This window comes from Lissotriton helveticus, chromosome 6 (genome assembly GCF_964261635.1).
Source record: "Lissotriton helveticus chromosome 6, aLisHel1.1, whole genome shotgun sequence".
NCBI classification, from domain to species: domain Eukaryota; kingdom Metazoa; phylum Chordata; class Amphibia; order Caudata; family Salamandridae; genus Lissotriton; species Lissotriton helveticus.
In genome coordinates, this window is record NC_136067.1 from 1,831,238,841 (window position 1) to 1,831,253,527 (window position 14,687).

Here is a 14,687-nt window from a genome sequence, read left to right on the forward strand (position 1 = left end):
ATATTGTTTCCTTTGGCTCTCTCCATAGAGACCCCTGATGAAGGGTCCAGGTGTACCCGAAATGCATTGGGTTTGATGTAAAATCCTTTAATACAAGGACGTTGTGGATATTTTGAAAAAAACCGTAATGAAATGATGAGAACATAATTTTCATTAATAAAAAGCACATAATCATGATCTACAAATGGCTTGGATGAATTTATGAATGGATTTTGATGTAGATCAGGACCATCAGGTCCACAGCAAAATGTGCACACCTTGAAATCGGGAGCAGAATTTCTACCCCCACCTATATATTCATTTTGGAACAGTGTTCTTAGACAAAACACTAGACAAGGGAGTCGCACACAACTAACATTTTGTTGAAAACTTCAGAAATTTGAGAATTTGAAAAAACGTGTGCAACTGACGGCTTAAGAATTTCAATTATACTGTCTACCCTCCGCAGTTGGCACCAACTTTGAACAAGATGAATTTAGAAGATATTGCCCAGATCACAACAAATAAGGCTGAGACCTTAGCATATACCACACAAGAGGCAGAACAAATCTATGGACTGATCAAAGAAACAAGAGTCTTCAGCCCACAAATAAACACAGCTAACCAACTATTGAAACAACTCGAGTATATGAGTAAACGAGAGATCAGTAAACGATTACATGCCACAACTTTGATTCACTATCACCGCAATAAAAGAATCCCAAGAGGCCTACGGATTGCGCTAAAACCAATGTTATGCAGGAACAACAAAGCCTTTCTGAACAAATGGTATCAAATACTTAATAAATGCAGTCTGGATCTGATCCTGCTGATAGTAGAGGAACTCTCCAAGGAACTGAAAGAAGTAGAGGAGGAATTGGAAAGTATCAAAAAAGAACTCGATAAGCATGAAAATTTAGCATCCTTAATTGATGATATCAACACGAAGTTAGAGAAATACTCCAAAGAAATTGAAGATAGGAAAATCAAGAAGTATAAAAGAGATACTGTAGACTACAAGTTGGAAGAAGTTTACAGTTGGGCGGAAGTCTACAATCAAAGAAAATGGCAAAAACCACCTACGAACATCACCTCATCCCAGGAAAGCGTGGTATCAGATTCAGACACTACTCAAAATAGAGGATCAATTAATAAGAATTTACCAGTAGGACAAAAAGCAACAACTGATAAGGCTTTTTTAGAGGTCAGCCCAGCCGCCAACAACGTTCCCACAACATCAGGAACAACGGAACCCCCAAAACAAGGCGGGGAAAAAGAAAAAGAAAAAGTGAAAGAGTCGGCAGCAGACCGAGAGTTGAGATCGAAAAAGAAAACGAACTTGTAATCAACATTTCTGACAATACATTAAGTAAAGCTCAAATGAATCTGCTCAACAAAGGTCTTACATTTGTCCCGGTGTACAAATCGAACCCGGAAGAGACAGAAATTGCGTTATTCAAATTTTTCCGCACACTGAGACTAAAGAATTTTTTCAATACTCTTCCACCCACAGAACAGGGAGAAAAAACTAGTGCAAAAGAATTCAGAATTAAGAGCACGTTCTGTGCCCCAATATCGCACAAAACAATTGATGCTTATGAGAGAGTGATCACCTCAGAAATTAAGATGCTCAATTACAAAAGTGGAACCAAGAGTAATTTCTCAAAGAATGAGTGGAACACATTAAAATCGTTGAAAGACATGACAGAAATAACCATTCAAAAAGCAGATAAAGGTGGAGCATTGGTAGTAATGAACTCTAGTTTCTACAAAGAAAGTGTCAACCAACATCTACAGGACACCAATATCTATCATAAACTTGAGAATGATCCCACTGAAACCTTTGCAGCAACATTAAAAGAAATACTAGACAAAGCTCTTGAAATGAAATGGATTACCAACAAGACTTACCAATTTCTGAACATTAAACATCCAAGGAGGCCACAATTCTATATGCTGCCCAAGGTGCACAAGCACCTTACAAGACCGCCATTCAGACCAATAGTATCAGCTTGCGGATCTCTTTCGGAACCTATCGGACAATATTTAGACTGGTTCTTACAGCCTCTAGTCCAGAAATGGTGCACCCACATAAAAGACACGACAGCATTTTTAACCATTCTACAGGAAGTAAACATCCCAGAGAATGAAGAAGTTTGGCTTAGTTCTATCGATGTAACTGCCTTGTACACTTCGATCCCTCACAATGAAGGTCTTGAAGCAATGGAGTGGTGTTTACTTAACAATGAGATTGAAGGCCCAGAAAAAATCTTTCTACTGGAAATTTTGCATTTTGCACTTTTCCACAGCTACCTGGAATGGAATGAAGAATTTTTTGCACAATGTAGCGGAACCAGTATGGGTTTTGCGGGCGCACCGTCGTACGCGAACATTTTTATGTCTAAATTTGAAAGTGATCATATACTGAACAACAGAGATTGGACTGATGGATTGATGGTATTTAAACGCTACATAGATGACATTTTTATCATGTGGCGTGGTAAGAAAGAAAAACTAACAGCCAACATAGCGAGACTGAACATGATCCATGAAAGGATAAAATTCACCTACAATATTGATCAGCAACAACTTTCATTTCTTGATGTCATGGTATCCATAAAACAGGGACAAATATGCACTAATGTGCACATTAAAGAAACAGATCGGAACAGTGGATTACATTACTCCAGTTTTCATCATCAGGCTTTGAAACAACATTTACCGCTATCGCAGTTCATTCGCTACAAGAGAATCACCTCAGAGGCCTTGGACGTTTCTGAAACTATTGACAGACAGATCAAAAAGTACGAGAAAAGAGGGTACCCTAATCAACTACTACAAGAATCAAAAGAGAAAGTCATGGCCATGACAAGAGAGTCTTTACTTACCAAAAAGGATAAAACTGATGAAAAACGCACAGTGTGTGTCTTAAAATATTCAATGCAGTCAACTCAAATTAGTAAGATCATGAAGAAGCACTGGTCTATAATCACTCAGGAACCTGATCTTCAACCTTTATTTGCAGACAAAATTACTTTTGCATACAATCGATCTAAAAATCTTAAAGAATTGCTGAAGAGACAAGAATCAAATGTTACTAAGGCAATGCATAAAGGCATGCGAAAATGTGAGAATTGTACACATTGCAACAACGTAATAATTGGATCCACTTTCACACATCCCACAACGGGCCAACTGATCCCTTTGAAACATTCAAGTACATGTGACACCAAAGGAGTTATTTATGGCATTAAGTGCCCATGTGGAAAATTGTATGTAGGGCAGACAGAGCGCAAGATAAAGGTTAGAATTACCGAACATAAAAGTAACATCCGTCAAAAAAATTTGAAATCCACTGTGGCAGCGCATTGGGTTGAATCTGGACACAACATCGCACAGTTGAGATTCACAATACTTGAAGTGGTGAGTGCACGACCTGGTGTAGACACTCATAAAATGAGACTAAGATCTGAATATTTTTGGATCAAAAAGATGGCAAGCTTACAACCATACGGGCTCAATGACAGATTGGAATTATCTTGTTTCTTGTAAATATGAACATGTGTTTTGTATTGTCCCTGTACTGGCCTTGGTGATTAGTGCCACCAGGCGGCAACCTTAAAATTATTGCTATCATGTCTTATTTGATTTGACATTTGCTGAACATCGCTGTTACATTCTACTCCAAGATGGCCGACCAGTTAGCACTTGCATGCTTCGAATACATCTATATACAGCGTTTCGTGAACTTTTTCATTACATGGTTTAATCTTTACACAACTAAAATGGGGGGGTTATCCGCATGTTTGTTGTAATCATGAAGCTCGAATTAACTTCATTTGACATTTTCACGCTCTATTTTGCCATTTATGCATTATGTTTAAAAACTCGTTCGCGAGTTGAGGATGTAAAATATTAATGCTGCGGCGTACACATAGTTGTTATACACAGCATGATTGTATTTGAACATTGTTAAAATTTCCGAAAGGGTGGCGGGCACGTGACCATGTCGACAGCGTATAAGATTTGAACTAGCAATGAAGATTGTTGAACGTGATGTTTACCCGAATGCTATTGGACAGGAGTTGAAGCGGGCTTCTACATTCTAATTCCCGTGAGTAACTGACACAGAACGCCGGTCGTTCTGATCTTAGAAATGCATAGCGATATTAATGTTACTTTGATCACAGACATGGCAGACAATAAGTAGAAAGGTTTAGATATAAGTTGTGAGAACGCATTTAATCGTACAAAGTCAAGAAGGCTGTTTTTGTTTAATACTGTTTTGTTGATCAGATTTAACATAGCTCTGGGCTCATATTGTTTCCTTTGGCTCTCTCCATAGAGACCCCTGATGAAGGGTCCAGGTGTACCCAAAATGCATTGGGTTTGATGTAAAATCCTTTAATACAAGGACGTTGTGGATATTTTGAAAAAAACCGTAATGAAATGATGAGAACATAATTTTCATTAATAAAAAGCACATAATCATGATCTACAAATGGCTTGGATGAATTTATGAATGGATTTTGATGTAGATCAGGACCATCAGGTCCACAGCAAAATGTGCACACCTTGAAATCGGGAGCAGAATTTCTACCCCCACCTATATATTCATAAAGTATTTGTGCAACACACAACGGCGATGACACAGTAAAAACACTCACAAAAGGAACACCACACCAGTTTTGTATAAGAATAAGAATTTCTTTATCTAAAAATTATGCGAGGGGCGTGGCCAAGATGGCGGTGTGAGCAGACGTGCTTTCTCGAGCTCCCGCCGCCGGCCGCCGTTTCTTAGCACAATAATAGCTTTTGGCCCGGCCTGAGCGCTCTACTGGGGGCCTGGAGTGACCGCAGCAGAGGTGGAGTGCTGGAGTGCGGCGTGGCCAGTCGCCGACACGTAATCCCTGTTTTTTCTGCCCAGACTGCGGCGGCCGTTGAGGCCTGTGACGAGCGGAGAGGGGGAAGCGAGGCCGTGGTGGGCGGAGCCCGGACGCCGCCTCGGAAGCACCCGAAGCCGGCGGCGGTAGCAACGGCAGGCCCGGCCCGCGCTGTGGAGCGCGAGGCCCCCTGGGATCCCTGGACGGGGGCTTCTGCGGGCCTGCCACGTCTCCTGATCGCCTGCGCTGCACATCCTGGGACGCCCGCAGGCGCTGCCGGACCCGGCCGGTGGGGCGTGTGGAGGTGCCTGGCGGCCGACTCCAAGGCCTGAAGGTGAGGAGCGGGAGTGAGCGGGCGCCCCCCCCCCCGGCGCAGTGAAGCAACGCCGACGGAGCGGGGAGCTCAGAGCGCAATCGGCGCCCATACCGAGCCCCTCACGGGCTGAGTGGCGGCTCCCCCGCCATAGAGCCTGGTGACACCGGGGGACAACAGACGGGCGCCATTTTATGACTCTGTTCGCCCTGCCTGGCCCTAGCCTTGCGGTCTCCCCCAGTTGCTGGCCCTCCTCTGTGGCTCTGCCCTGCCACCAGGAGCCCAACAGACTCGGGCTGGACGCTGATTTGTGGGGGCAGCGAGGGGCGGCGAAGGATTGGTGGCATAGCGGACACCTGCTGGTTGGCGGACATAGAGGGGCGCTCCCACGTGGTGCTGGTCTCACGGGGCCTCCAGCATCGGCAGTTCTGTCGGCGACCTCCAAGGCTGGTGGCCTGTACCCGCGCGGGATCCCAGAGCGCGGTCTCCTACCTTGCGACTGGGCCGTGGTGACGCTGAGCCCTAGGCCGCCTAGTTGCCTGACCCTGAGGCGTGGCCCGCACTTGGGGCCCGGAGCCCCGTGACACCTGGAGAGCTGAGCGGGGACAGCGGGGGTGGAGCTGTGACTGCGCCGGGCCCTCGCTCGCTGGGTGGTACCTGCCCCAGCACCGATCTCGACAGTGAGGAACAGCTGCCGGGGGCTGCCCGGGCGTCCCCTGCTGACTAGCCCCCACTCGCAGCCCGGCCCCCACGGCAAGGGGTCCAGTGCAGCATGGCTACCGGGAAGAGCCGAAAGGGCGGCACCATAAAGGAACTCTTCACCCCTACCACCTCGGGGAAGCGGACAGACACCGCGAAGTCTGGTCACCGGACCGGCGCCGAGAAGACGGCCTCCAGCTCTCCCTCCCAGGAGCAGACGGAACCCGAGGGCCCTGTGACGCGGTCCTTCCTGGAATCCCTCTTCACAGATCTGAGGGAGGACATCCATGCATTAAAGAGGGAGCTCCAGGAGGAGATCAAAGAGGTGCGCCGAGACACTGACGCAATCGGCGAGAGAGTGGCGGACTTGGAGGCCAAAAGCGACGTGCGAGATACGGAGATAGAGGCGCTGAGGCAGGAGCTAGCTCGCATACATGACCAGCAGGTGGATCTCCAGACGCATGCCGAAGACCTAGAGAACCGCTCCCGGCGGCACAACATCAGGATCAGAGGAGTGAAGCAATCCCCCGACACGGAAGACCTCTTTCAGTTCACCCAGAAACTGTTTAACCACATACTGGGCCGCCCAGTGGACTCCCCGCTGCGCCTGGACAGGGCCCACCGGACTGGCCCGCCTAGAGCCAACGACGCCCACCCGCCGGACATCCTGGTCTGTGTGCAGGACTTCAGGACGAAGGAAGAGATCCTTGACAAAGCGCGCCAGACGGCACCGATCACCTTTGGAGCACATGCCCCGACCCTGTATCAGGACCTGGCCGCCCTTACCCTGGAGAAGCGACGCACCTTCCGGCCAGTCACGGCGGAACTACGAAGGCGTAACATCTCCTACAGCTGGGGTCACCCCTTTCGTCTGGTGTTTCGACTGGGCAACAACCTTCGCCAACCGCGCTCCCTCAGGGAGGCCTGCCAACTGCTAGACATGGAGGAACCGGTGGTGGACGAGGAGCCTACGAGGGACGGACCTACTGGGGAGGGGGCCCCCGGGCGATGGAAGCAACAGAGACGTCGGCGCAGGCCGAGACGTCCCGCAGCTACAGAAATCGAGGAGGGTCAACGAGCCGCAGTGGAAACCGTGGCACAGGGCTTGGTCAAACAGGACAGCGGCTGATCTACTCTCGGACGACGCTCTGCCCCTGTGGCATGTTGTAAGGCCGGGTCAGTGCGAGCCGGCGGCGGGGGCGGTGAGTTCGAACTCCGCGTGCCCCCCCCGAGGGATACTCTTATGCTTCCACCACGGCTGTGGAAGGGGGTTGGAATAGTTCGACCACACTGTTGCCACTGCCCACGCACTAAGGATAAACTATGCCACGGGTCCAGTGGACTGTTAACTGGACCTGGGACTATGTTGGACCACAATTTTCCCATGGTTGGGATGAGGGGATGGGGGTTGGGGTGGGAGGGGGGAGTTACAGATGTTTGGGGTGGGGGGAGTTGAGAGGAGGGGGGGAGGGGGGAGGGGACTCTCCTTGTCCAGGGGATTGCTTAACTTGTCCAGGGACCTTGGGCTCTTTCAGGGGGGCCACAGGCGGGACATGCATTGATCGAGGGACTGCCCCGCGTCAGGCTGCCGCTCACCGGATGCCATCCATAGCTTCCCACTCACTGCGCCCACCATGACACACCCACTGCGAATACTTTCCCTTAATGTGCGAGGTCTTAACAGCCCGGTCAAACGCAGAGCGGTCTTGTCGTTCCTGGAACGATCGAAGGCCGACATCTGCCTTCTACAGGAAACGCACTTGGTGTCCCGAGATCACCACCGGCTGAGATCACGCTCCTTTCCATGGCAGTTCTTCTCCTCTACCCAGATGAAAGTTGCTGGGGTAGCTATACTGGTTGCCAGGTCTTTTCGAGGGAGGGTCATGCAGAAGGAGGCCGAGATTAAAGGACGGCTTCTCCTCCACAGCTTTCAAGTGGCGGGTCAGACATTGCTGGTGGGCTCGGTTTATGCACCAAACGAGGGTCAGGAAAGGTTCCTTCTCACTGCACTCGAAGCTGCCACGGCCACACCACACCCACACTTACTACTTGGGGGGGACCTCAACTTGGTGTTCCACAACACGGCTGATCGCACGGGCCAGAGGTTTGGGCAAGTGGGGGCGCTCTCAGAGACGGGACACGCACACCTCTCAGATTTGGCCATCACTGACCTATGGCGACATTTTCACCCACGCGCGGCGGCTTACACCTACTATTCGGCGGCTCACAAGACCTATGCGCGACTAGACTATTTCCTGTGTTCTTCGCAGCTGACAGCGCAGGCTGAGGACGTAGAGATACTCCCGGCCTCACTGTCCGATCACTCGCCGGTGGTGGCGACCTTCCAGGTAGCGCCCACGCCGACACCGCAGCGTCACTGGCGGCTTCGAGATGGACTCTTGCTCAATCCCGCCACACAGGACAGGCTCAAGGCCGCACTAGCGCAATTCCTGACCCACAATGCCAACGACGACACGACCAAGGCCACTCAGTGGGCGGCGCTCAAAGCAGTCTTGCGGGGTGAGATCATCTCCATTGCCGCGGCCGATAACAAGGACAGGTCGCTGAAAAGAGCTGAACTCACTCAGCGAGTGGCTGAGTTGGAGCAGATGCACCAACGCACCGGGGCCGCACGGGCATGGCGCCAGTTGTGCGCGGAGCGAAAGATGCTCGCAGCGTTGGACCAGGATGTGGCAGAGTACGCCGCCATCCGTCTCAAGCACGTGTACTACACTGGAGGGGACCGATGCGGGAAGCTCTTAGCGAGCAGACTGCGGGCGCAGGAGCAGAGACGCCACGTACGCGCCCTCACCTCCCCACTCGGGACGCAGGTCACAGAGGACGCGGCTATAGCGGCGACTTTCGGCGACTTCTACGCCGGCCTCTACGACGCGGATTACCTTGACCCGAGGGCGGGCCTGGACTACTTGCGCGGCGCGACGCTCCCCACCCTCACCCCAGCGCAGGCGGACTTCCTGGACCGGCCCATTGGCCTGGAGGAGGTCATATCAGCAATATCTCGTCTTAAAGTGGGGAAGTCCCCGGGGCCGGATGGCTACACGGCGGCCTTCTATAAAACATTCTGCCCACAGATTGCCCCCATACTGCGCGACCTGTTTAACACCTTTGATCGGCCCGGCGCTATTTCCCCGGACCTGCTCGAGGCGGCCATATCGGTGATCCCCAAGGCCGGCCGTGACCCAACGGAATGTGGCTCTTATCGGCCCATCTCCTTGCTGAACGTGGATCTGAAACTTTACACCGGCATCCTCGCGAGTCGCCTAGCACCGTACATGCAGCAATTGGTCGACCCTGACCAGTCGGGCTTCATTTCTCAGAGGCAGACTAGCGACAATACCCGACGAGTCCTCCATCTCATTGAGGCCGGCTCGCGTACACGGCCGGGCTGTATGCTCCTCGCCATCGACGCAGAAAAGGCGTTCGACAGGGTGCACTGGCCCTATCTAGAACAGGTGTTGCAACACTTCGGGTTCGGGGAGACCCTCCGCCACCGCATTTTTAACTGCTATCGGCGTCCCAATGCAGCGGTGCGGGTTAACGGCCATACCTCCCCGAGATTCGAAATTGGCAGGGGCACTCGGCAGGGCTGCCCGCTCTCTCCCCTCCTATTCGCCCTCTATATGGAGCCGATGGCACAGAGAGTGCGACAGCACGACCGCATCTCGGGTATCCGCTTTGGTGGTGACACTCACAAAATCAGCCTCTATGCGGATGACGTACTGCTCTCCCTAACTGACCCGATGCAATCCATGCGAGCGCTCTTTGTGGAGCTCCACGCCTTCGCGCAGGTCTCAGGCTTCAAGATCAATGAGGCGAAGTCGGAGGCCCTGAATATCTCGCTGTCCCCCGACATCCTAGCAGAGGTCCAGGCGGAGTTTAAGGTGCGGTGGTCGACTACCTCTGTTCCTTATCTGGGGGTCCACTTAGCGCCGACAGTCCGGGCCACAGCAGAGGCCAACTACGCGACCCTGACGAGGAAGGTCCGTGATCAATTGCGGCGTTGGAAGCCGCTAGCGCTGTCATGGCTCGGCCGGATTGCGGCGGTGAAGATGACTGTGCTCCCGCAGATTTTATATCTATTTCAGACGCTCCCCCTGCGACCACCGCGCGAGTGGCTTAAAAACACCCAGTCGGACCTCTCCCGGTTTATCTGGAATGGTCGACGCCCGCGACTCAAACATACCATTGCGACCCTGCCGCCGGAGCACGGGGGAGTGGGGATACCCGACCTCACGCTCTACTTTCAAGCGACACAACTGCGCACACTGGTGGAGTGGCACCAGCCAGAGTCAGGCAAGCACTGGCTCTTTCAGGACCAGGCAGTGGCTGGTCGCCCATTGCAGGGAGTCCCATTCCTCCCGCGGCACCACAGACCTCCCAATTTGTACGCCTCGGACATCACGAGCACTGTCCTTAGGATCTGGGACAGGGTGTCCGTGACGAAAGAGTGGACCTCCTTTCCCTCGCCGATGACACCGATCTTTGACAACCCTGACTTCACACCGGGACATGACACACGGGCATTTGCGGCTTGGCGGGCAACTCCCTGCAGGGCTGTGGGCCACATGTTTGACCTCAAGGGCATACTTCCATTCCACCAGGTGAAGCAGGACTATGGTGTCGCCGAGGCGGACCGCCTACGATACCTGCAGGGGCGGCACTGGGTCCTTCACCCTTCCATCATGCCCGGCGCCCAACGACATCTCACACATTATGAGAGATGGCTGTTGACCCGCACGTCTGACAAGAAGTTGATATCAGATCTCTACCAACAGTTGCTCCTCACCAACACATACACATATAACACGGGTAGGGTCAGATGGGAGAGAGACTTGGGGCGCCAACTCACACGGAAGGAGTGGGAGGGGATCTATTACAGGGCCAGACACTCAGCCCACCATGCCGGTCTCACCGAGACGATGACCAAAATTGCCACATATTGGTATCACACCCCCGAGAAGCTGCATCAGTGGGACCCCCGGGTGAGCGATCGCTGCTGGCGGGGCTGTGGGGAACTGGGGACACTGGAGCATTTGCTGTGGAGCTGCGACAAGCTCCGTCCGTACTGGACCCCCATTTTGGACTTAATTGACTCCCACCTAGATACACAGCTGCCCCGTTTCCCAGCCTACATCCTACTAGGCCTCCCTAATGCCCTTATGTACCCCCTGAAGTCCTGGAGAGGCAGACTGATCGCATTGGCATTGGGGTCGGCGGTACAGAATATAGTGGCTCATTGGAGGGCGGTCCAGGCTCCGTTGCAGCTAGGCTGGCTACATAGGCTGTGGGCGATCCTGGGCATGGAGAAGCTCTCGCTGACCGCGGCAGGGAGGGGGTCTGACTTTGCAGCTTTGTGGCAACCCTTCCTCTCCCTGTTGACCGGGGAATTCCGGGAGGTGAGTTGCCCCAGGTATTTGCGGCTGCTACGCCTCGCTGATACCCCACTGCCGGAGCCCACGACACGCTCACACAAACGCAGGGGCCCGGCAGGTAAGGCTCCGACTGATCGGTGAAATAGGCAGTGCTGATGTATCACTCTATGTTTAACTATTGGACAAGGAGAGGGGGGAGTGGGGAGGGGGGGGTCTGGGGAAAGTTTTGTTTCATGTTGAACTCATGTTCCCTTTTGAATTCTCACTGGCTCCGCTGGCACCTCTTGAGCACCTCTTTGACGCGGCCGGCCCGGATGGGTTGTAGGCGGCTTGCTGTGTTAATGAAGACTATCTGGTATCACCAGGTGGGGCGTAAACCGTGCCACCGGTCTAGACTGCCTCCCCTCGGGGTCGGTACTGACGCTTTCTGTGAGGTGCAGTGTGATTATTTTCTGCCCAATAAAAAGATTTAATACTAAAAATTATGCGAGAACCAAAAGCAGGTAAATCCAGCTCCAGGCAAGATCAATAATGAAAAGGATTCCAGTTTCCAAGCAAGATCAATAATCAATAAGAATGAATCCAGTTCCCAGGCCTGATCAATAATAAAAAGGATTCCAGTTTCCAAGCAAGATCAATAATCAATAAGAATGAATCCAGTTCCCAGGCCTGATCAAATCACCAAAAGCTCATGTGTGCCAAGGGCTCCTGCTGGTAATGTCTTTCTCACAGTGTCCTTGGATGGCAAATGTTCACTTGAGGTAGGTTCTTATGGTCAAAATTCACTGTGGGAAGGTTCTTAGGCCAAAGTTCCCTTGCAGCGTAATAAGTGTGCCTCTCATAGAAATTATGCTCCCAGCATAGGAAGTGCGGCTGCCCCAGCCATAGACCGTGTGGTAGCACAAATCCACTACGGTAACCCCAGCATCTCCACATGCGCTTTGAGCTCTACCTCCTTCCAGGCAGTATGCTCCAGGTCATTCCCTAACAGACAGTCCACTGGCATGGCAGGGCTCACAGCAACTCTTAAAAGGCCTGAAACCCCTCCCCACTCAAATGGAACCTGTGCTACGGGATAATGACCCTCCCGGTTGTCAGCCATCACAACTGGATGGAATGCATCGGGAATTATTTGCTCTGGGGACACCAGCTGACTCCTTACCATAGTCATGCTGGCACCTGTGTCCCTCAGGGCCTCCACCCCCTGACCATTGAGGGTGACCCACTGCCTATACTTAGTAGTATTGGAGGGCACGTGGACCTTAGGAACCATCTTGCTGTCCCCCAGAGACACTAGGACAAGCCCTGCCCCCTCACTCCCATCATCTAGAGACAGCTCCTCCCCAAGCGCTACACTAGCCACCCCGGGGTTTTTACCTCCAGTGGGCTGTGGTGCTCTCTTGCGACACTTGGGATCCCCCTTGTAGTGTCCAAGTTCACCACACTCATAGCACCGGACAATTCTGGGCTGCTGACCTTTGTCAGGATAAGTGGGTTTCTGGTGGCCAGATTGGGGCTGGGACCCAGACCCTTTCCCTTGTGAATTATTTTGGGGGCCTTTGGAGAATTCGTTCTTTTTGTCTCCCCCCTCTTTCCTCTGGTGGGTACCCTGACCATCCCTTTGGGAGTCCCCCCAGAACTCTTGTTGGACACCCTGGTACTGACCCAGGTGTCCGCCTCCTCCGCAAGCTTCCTAGGATTGGTCAACTTGCGGTCAACCAGGTGTTGGCGCAGCTCTGGAAAACATTTCTCTAGAAGGTGCTCTCTTAAAAACAAGTTATACAACCCTTCATAGTCATGCACATTGCTGCCCCCCACCCAACCATCTAAAGCTTTACTAGCGTAGTCCAGGAAGTCTACCCAGTTCTGTGTGGGAAGTTTGTGGCTATTCCTAAACCTCTGCCTATACCTCTCAGGGGTAAGACCGAACCTCTTAAGCAATGCGGCTTTCATGACAGAATAGTTAGTCTGGTCTTCCTTCTCTAGGTAAAGGAGGGTGTCCCTAACATCTGGAGGTAGGTACTTATACAAACCACCCCCCCCATAACTCTCTGGGACCCCATGGGCTCTTAAAGACACCTCATAGGCGGCTAACCACTTATCAATATTATCCCCCACCTTAAAACTGGCCATCACATCTTTAGGCATAAAGACCCTGGACTCACGTGAAGCTTCCATAGGTACGCTGCCAACATTCTTGTTGCTGTTGGCCCCTACTTCTAGGGCCCGGATTTCCAGTTCCTTCAGGCTGAGCTCATGGGCAAGTTCTTTTTCCCGCATAGCCAGTCGCTTGTTCTCGCGATCCTGCTCCATGGCCCACCTTTCTCTTTCCCGCTCTCTCTCCAGTTTGGCAAGCTCCAACTTGAGCTGTCTCTCCTCCCTCCTGTCCTCCAGGTCCTCTGAGGACAGGCTCTTCACTGACACACTACTGCCTGCCCTGGAAGGTACCCCTGTACCTGGTAACAAATTACCATTTCCCGCCAAGTGCAGTAGGTCAAGGTTTCCCGTAGCGTTGTGCTCTGGTCCTTGCCCGTCCCCATCTCCTTCTGGGTGGGCTGTTACCCATGCTCTCAAGGCTTTCTGAAGCTCTGCCTTCTTGGCGCTTCGCTTGAAGGGCACCCCTTTCTCCTCGCAGAATTCCTTGAGTTGTGCCACTGTGTAAACTTCCAGATTGGCCAGCTCGAATTCCATCTTGCTAGGTAGGGCCTCAGACGTTTGTAGAGAAAACCAAATGGGACTTAGGCAAAAGGACTTTTAAAAAGAGCAGCCAGTCAGGGAGAATTTTTTTTTTAAAAATTCCAAAATGCCAATTGGAGAGGGTGGACAAGAATTCAGTAGAGTCAGGTGTAGGGTTGCGGTGTACACTGCGTCGCTGCGTGGTATTACACAAGCACAAGTCCTATCCCACCGCTCGATCACCAATGTTAGAACCGGGGTCTCTAGTTGGCAGGGGTATGCACCCTAGTCCAAGTAGGGACCACCGCTTCCGACCTGGTAGCTTTGCGCAGAGCAGCAAAGGCGTAACTTCAGAGGCAATGTGTAAAGTATTTGTGCAACACACAACGGCAATGACACAGTAAAAACACTCACAAAAGGAACACCACACCAGTTTTGTATAAGAATAAGAATTTCTTTATCTAAAAATTATGCGAGAACCAAAAGCAGGTAAATCCAGCTCCAGGCAAGATAAATAATGAAAAGGATTCCAGTTTCCAAGCAAGATCAATAATCAATAAGAATGAATCCAGTTCCCAGGCCTGATCAATAATAAAAAGGATTCCAGTTTCCAAGCAAGATCAATAATCAATAAGAATGAATCCAGTTCCCAGGCCTGATCAAATCACCAAAAGCTCATGTGTGCCAAGGGCTCCTGCTGGTAATGTCTTTCTCACAGTGTCCTTGGATGGCAAAAGTTCACTT

At 51.5% G+C, this 14,687-nt stretch overlaps 1 protein-coding gene across 1 annotated transcript in view; it reads right to left on the minus strand.

Moving 5' to 3' along the window:
* KCNH1 (potassium voltage-gated channel subfamily H member 1) overlaps nucleotides 1-14,687 on the minus strand; it is a 1,297,290-nt gene that overhangs the window by 895,464 nt on the left and 387,139 nt on the right. Inside the window, 1 exon segment of the mRNA XM_078649724.1 lies at nucleotides 6,679-6,738. Within this exon segment, the coding sequence (XP_078505850.1) occupies nucleotides 6,679-6,738 (60 nt within the window).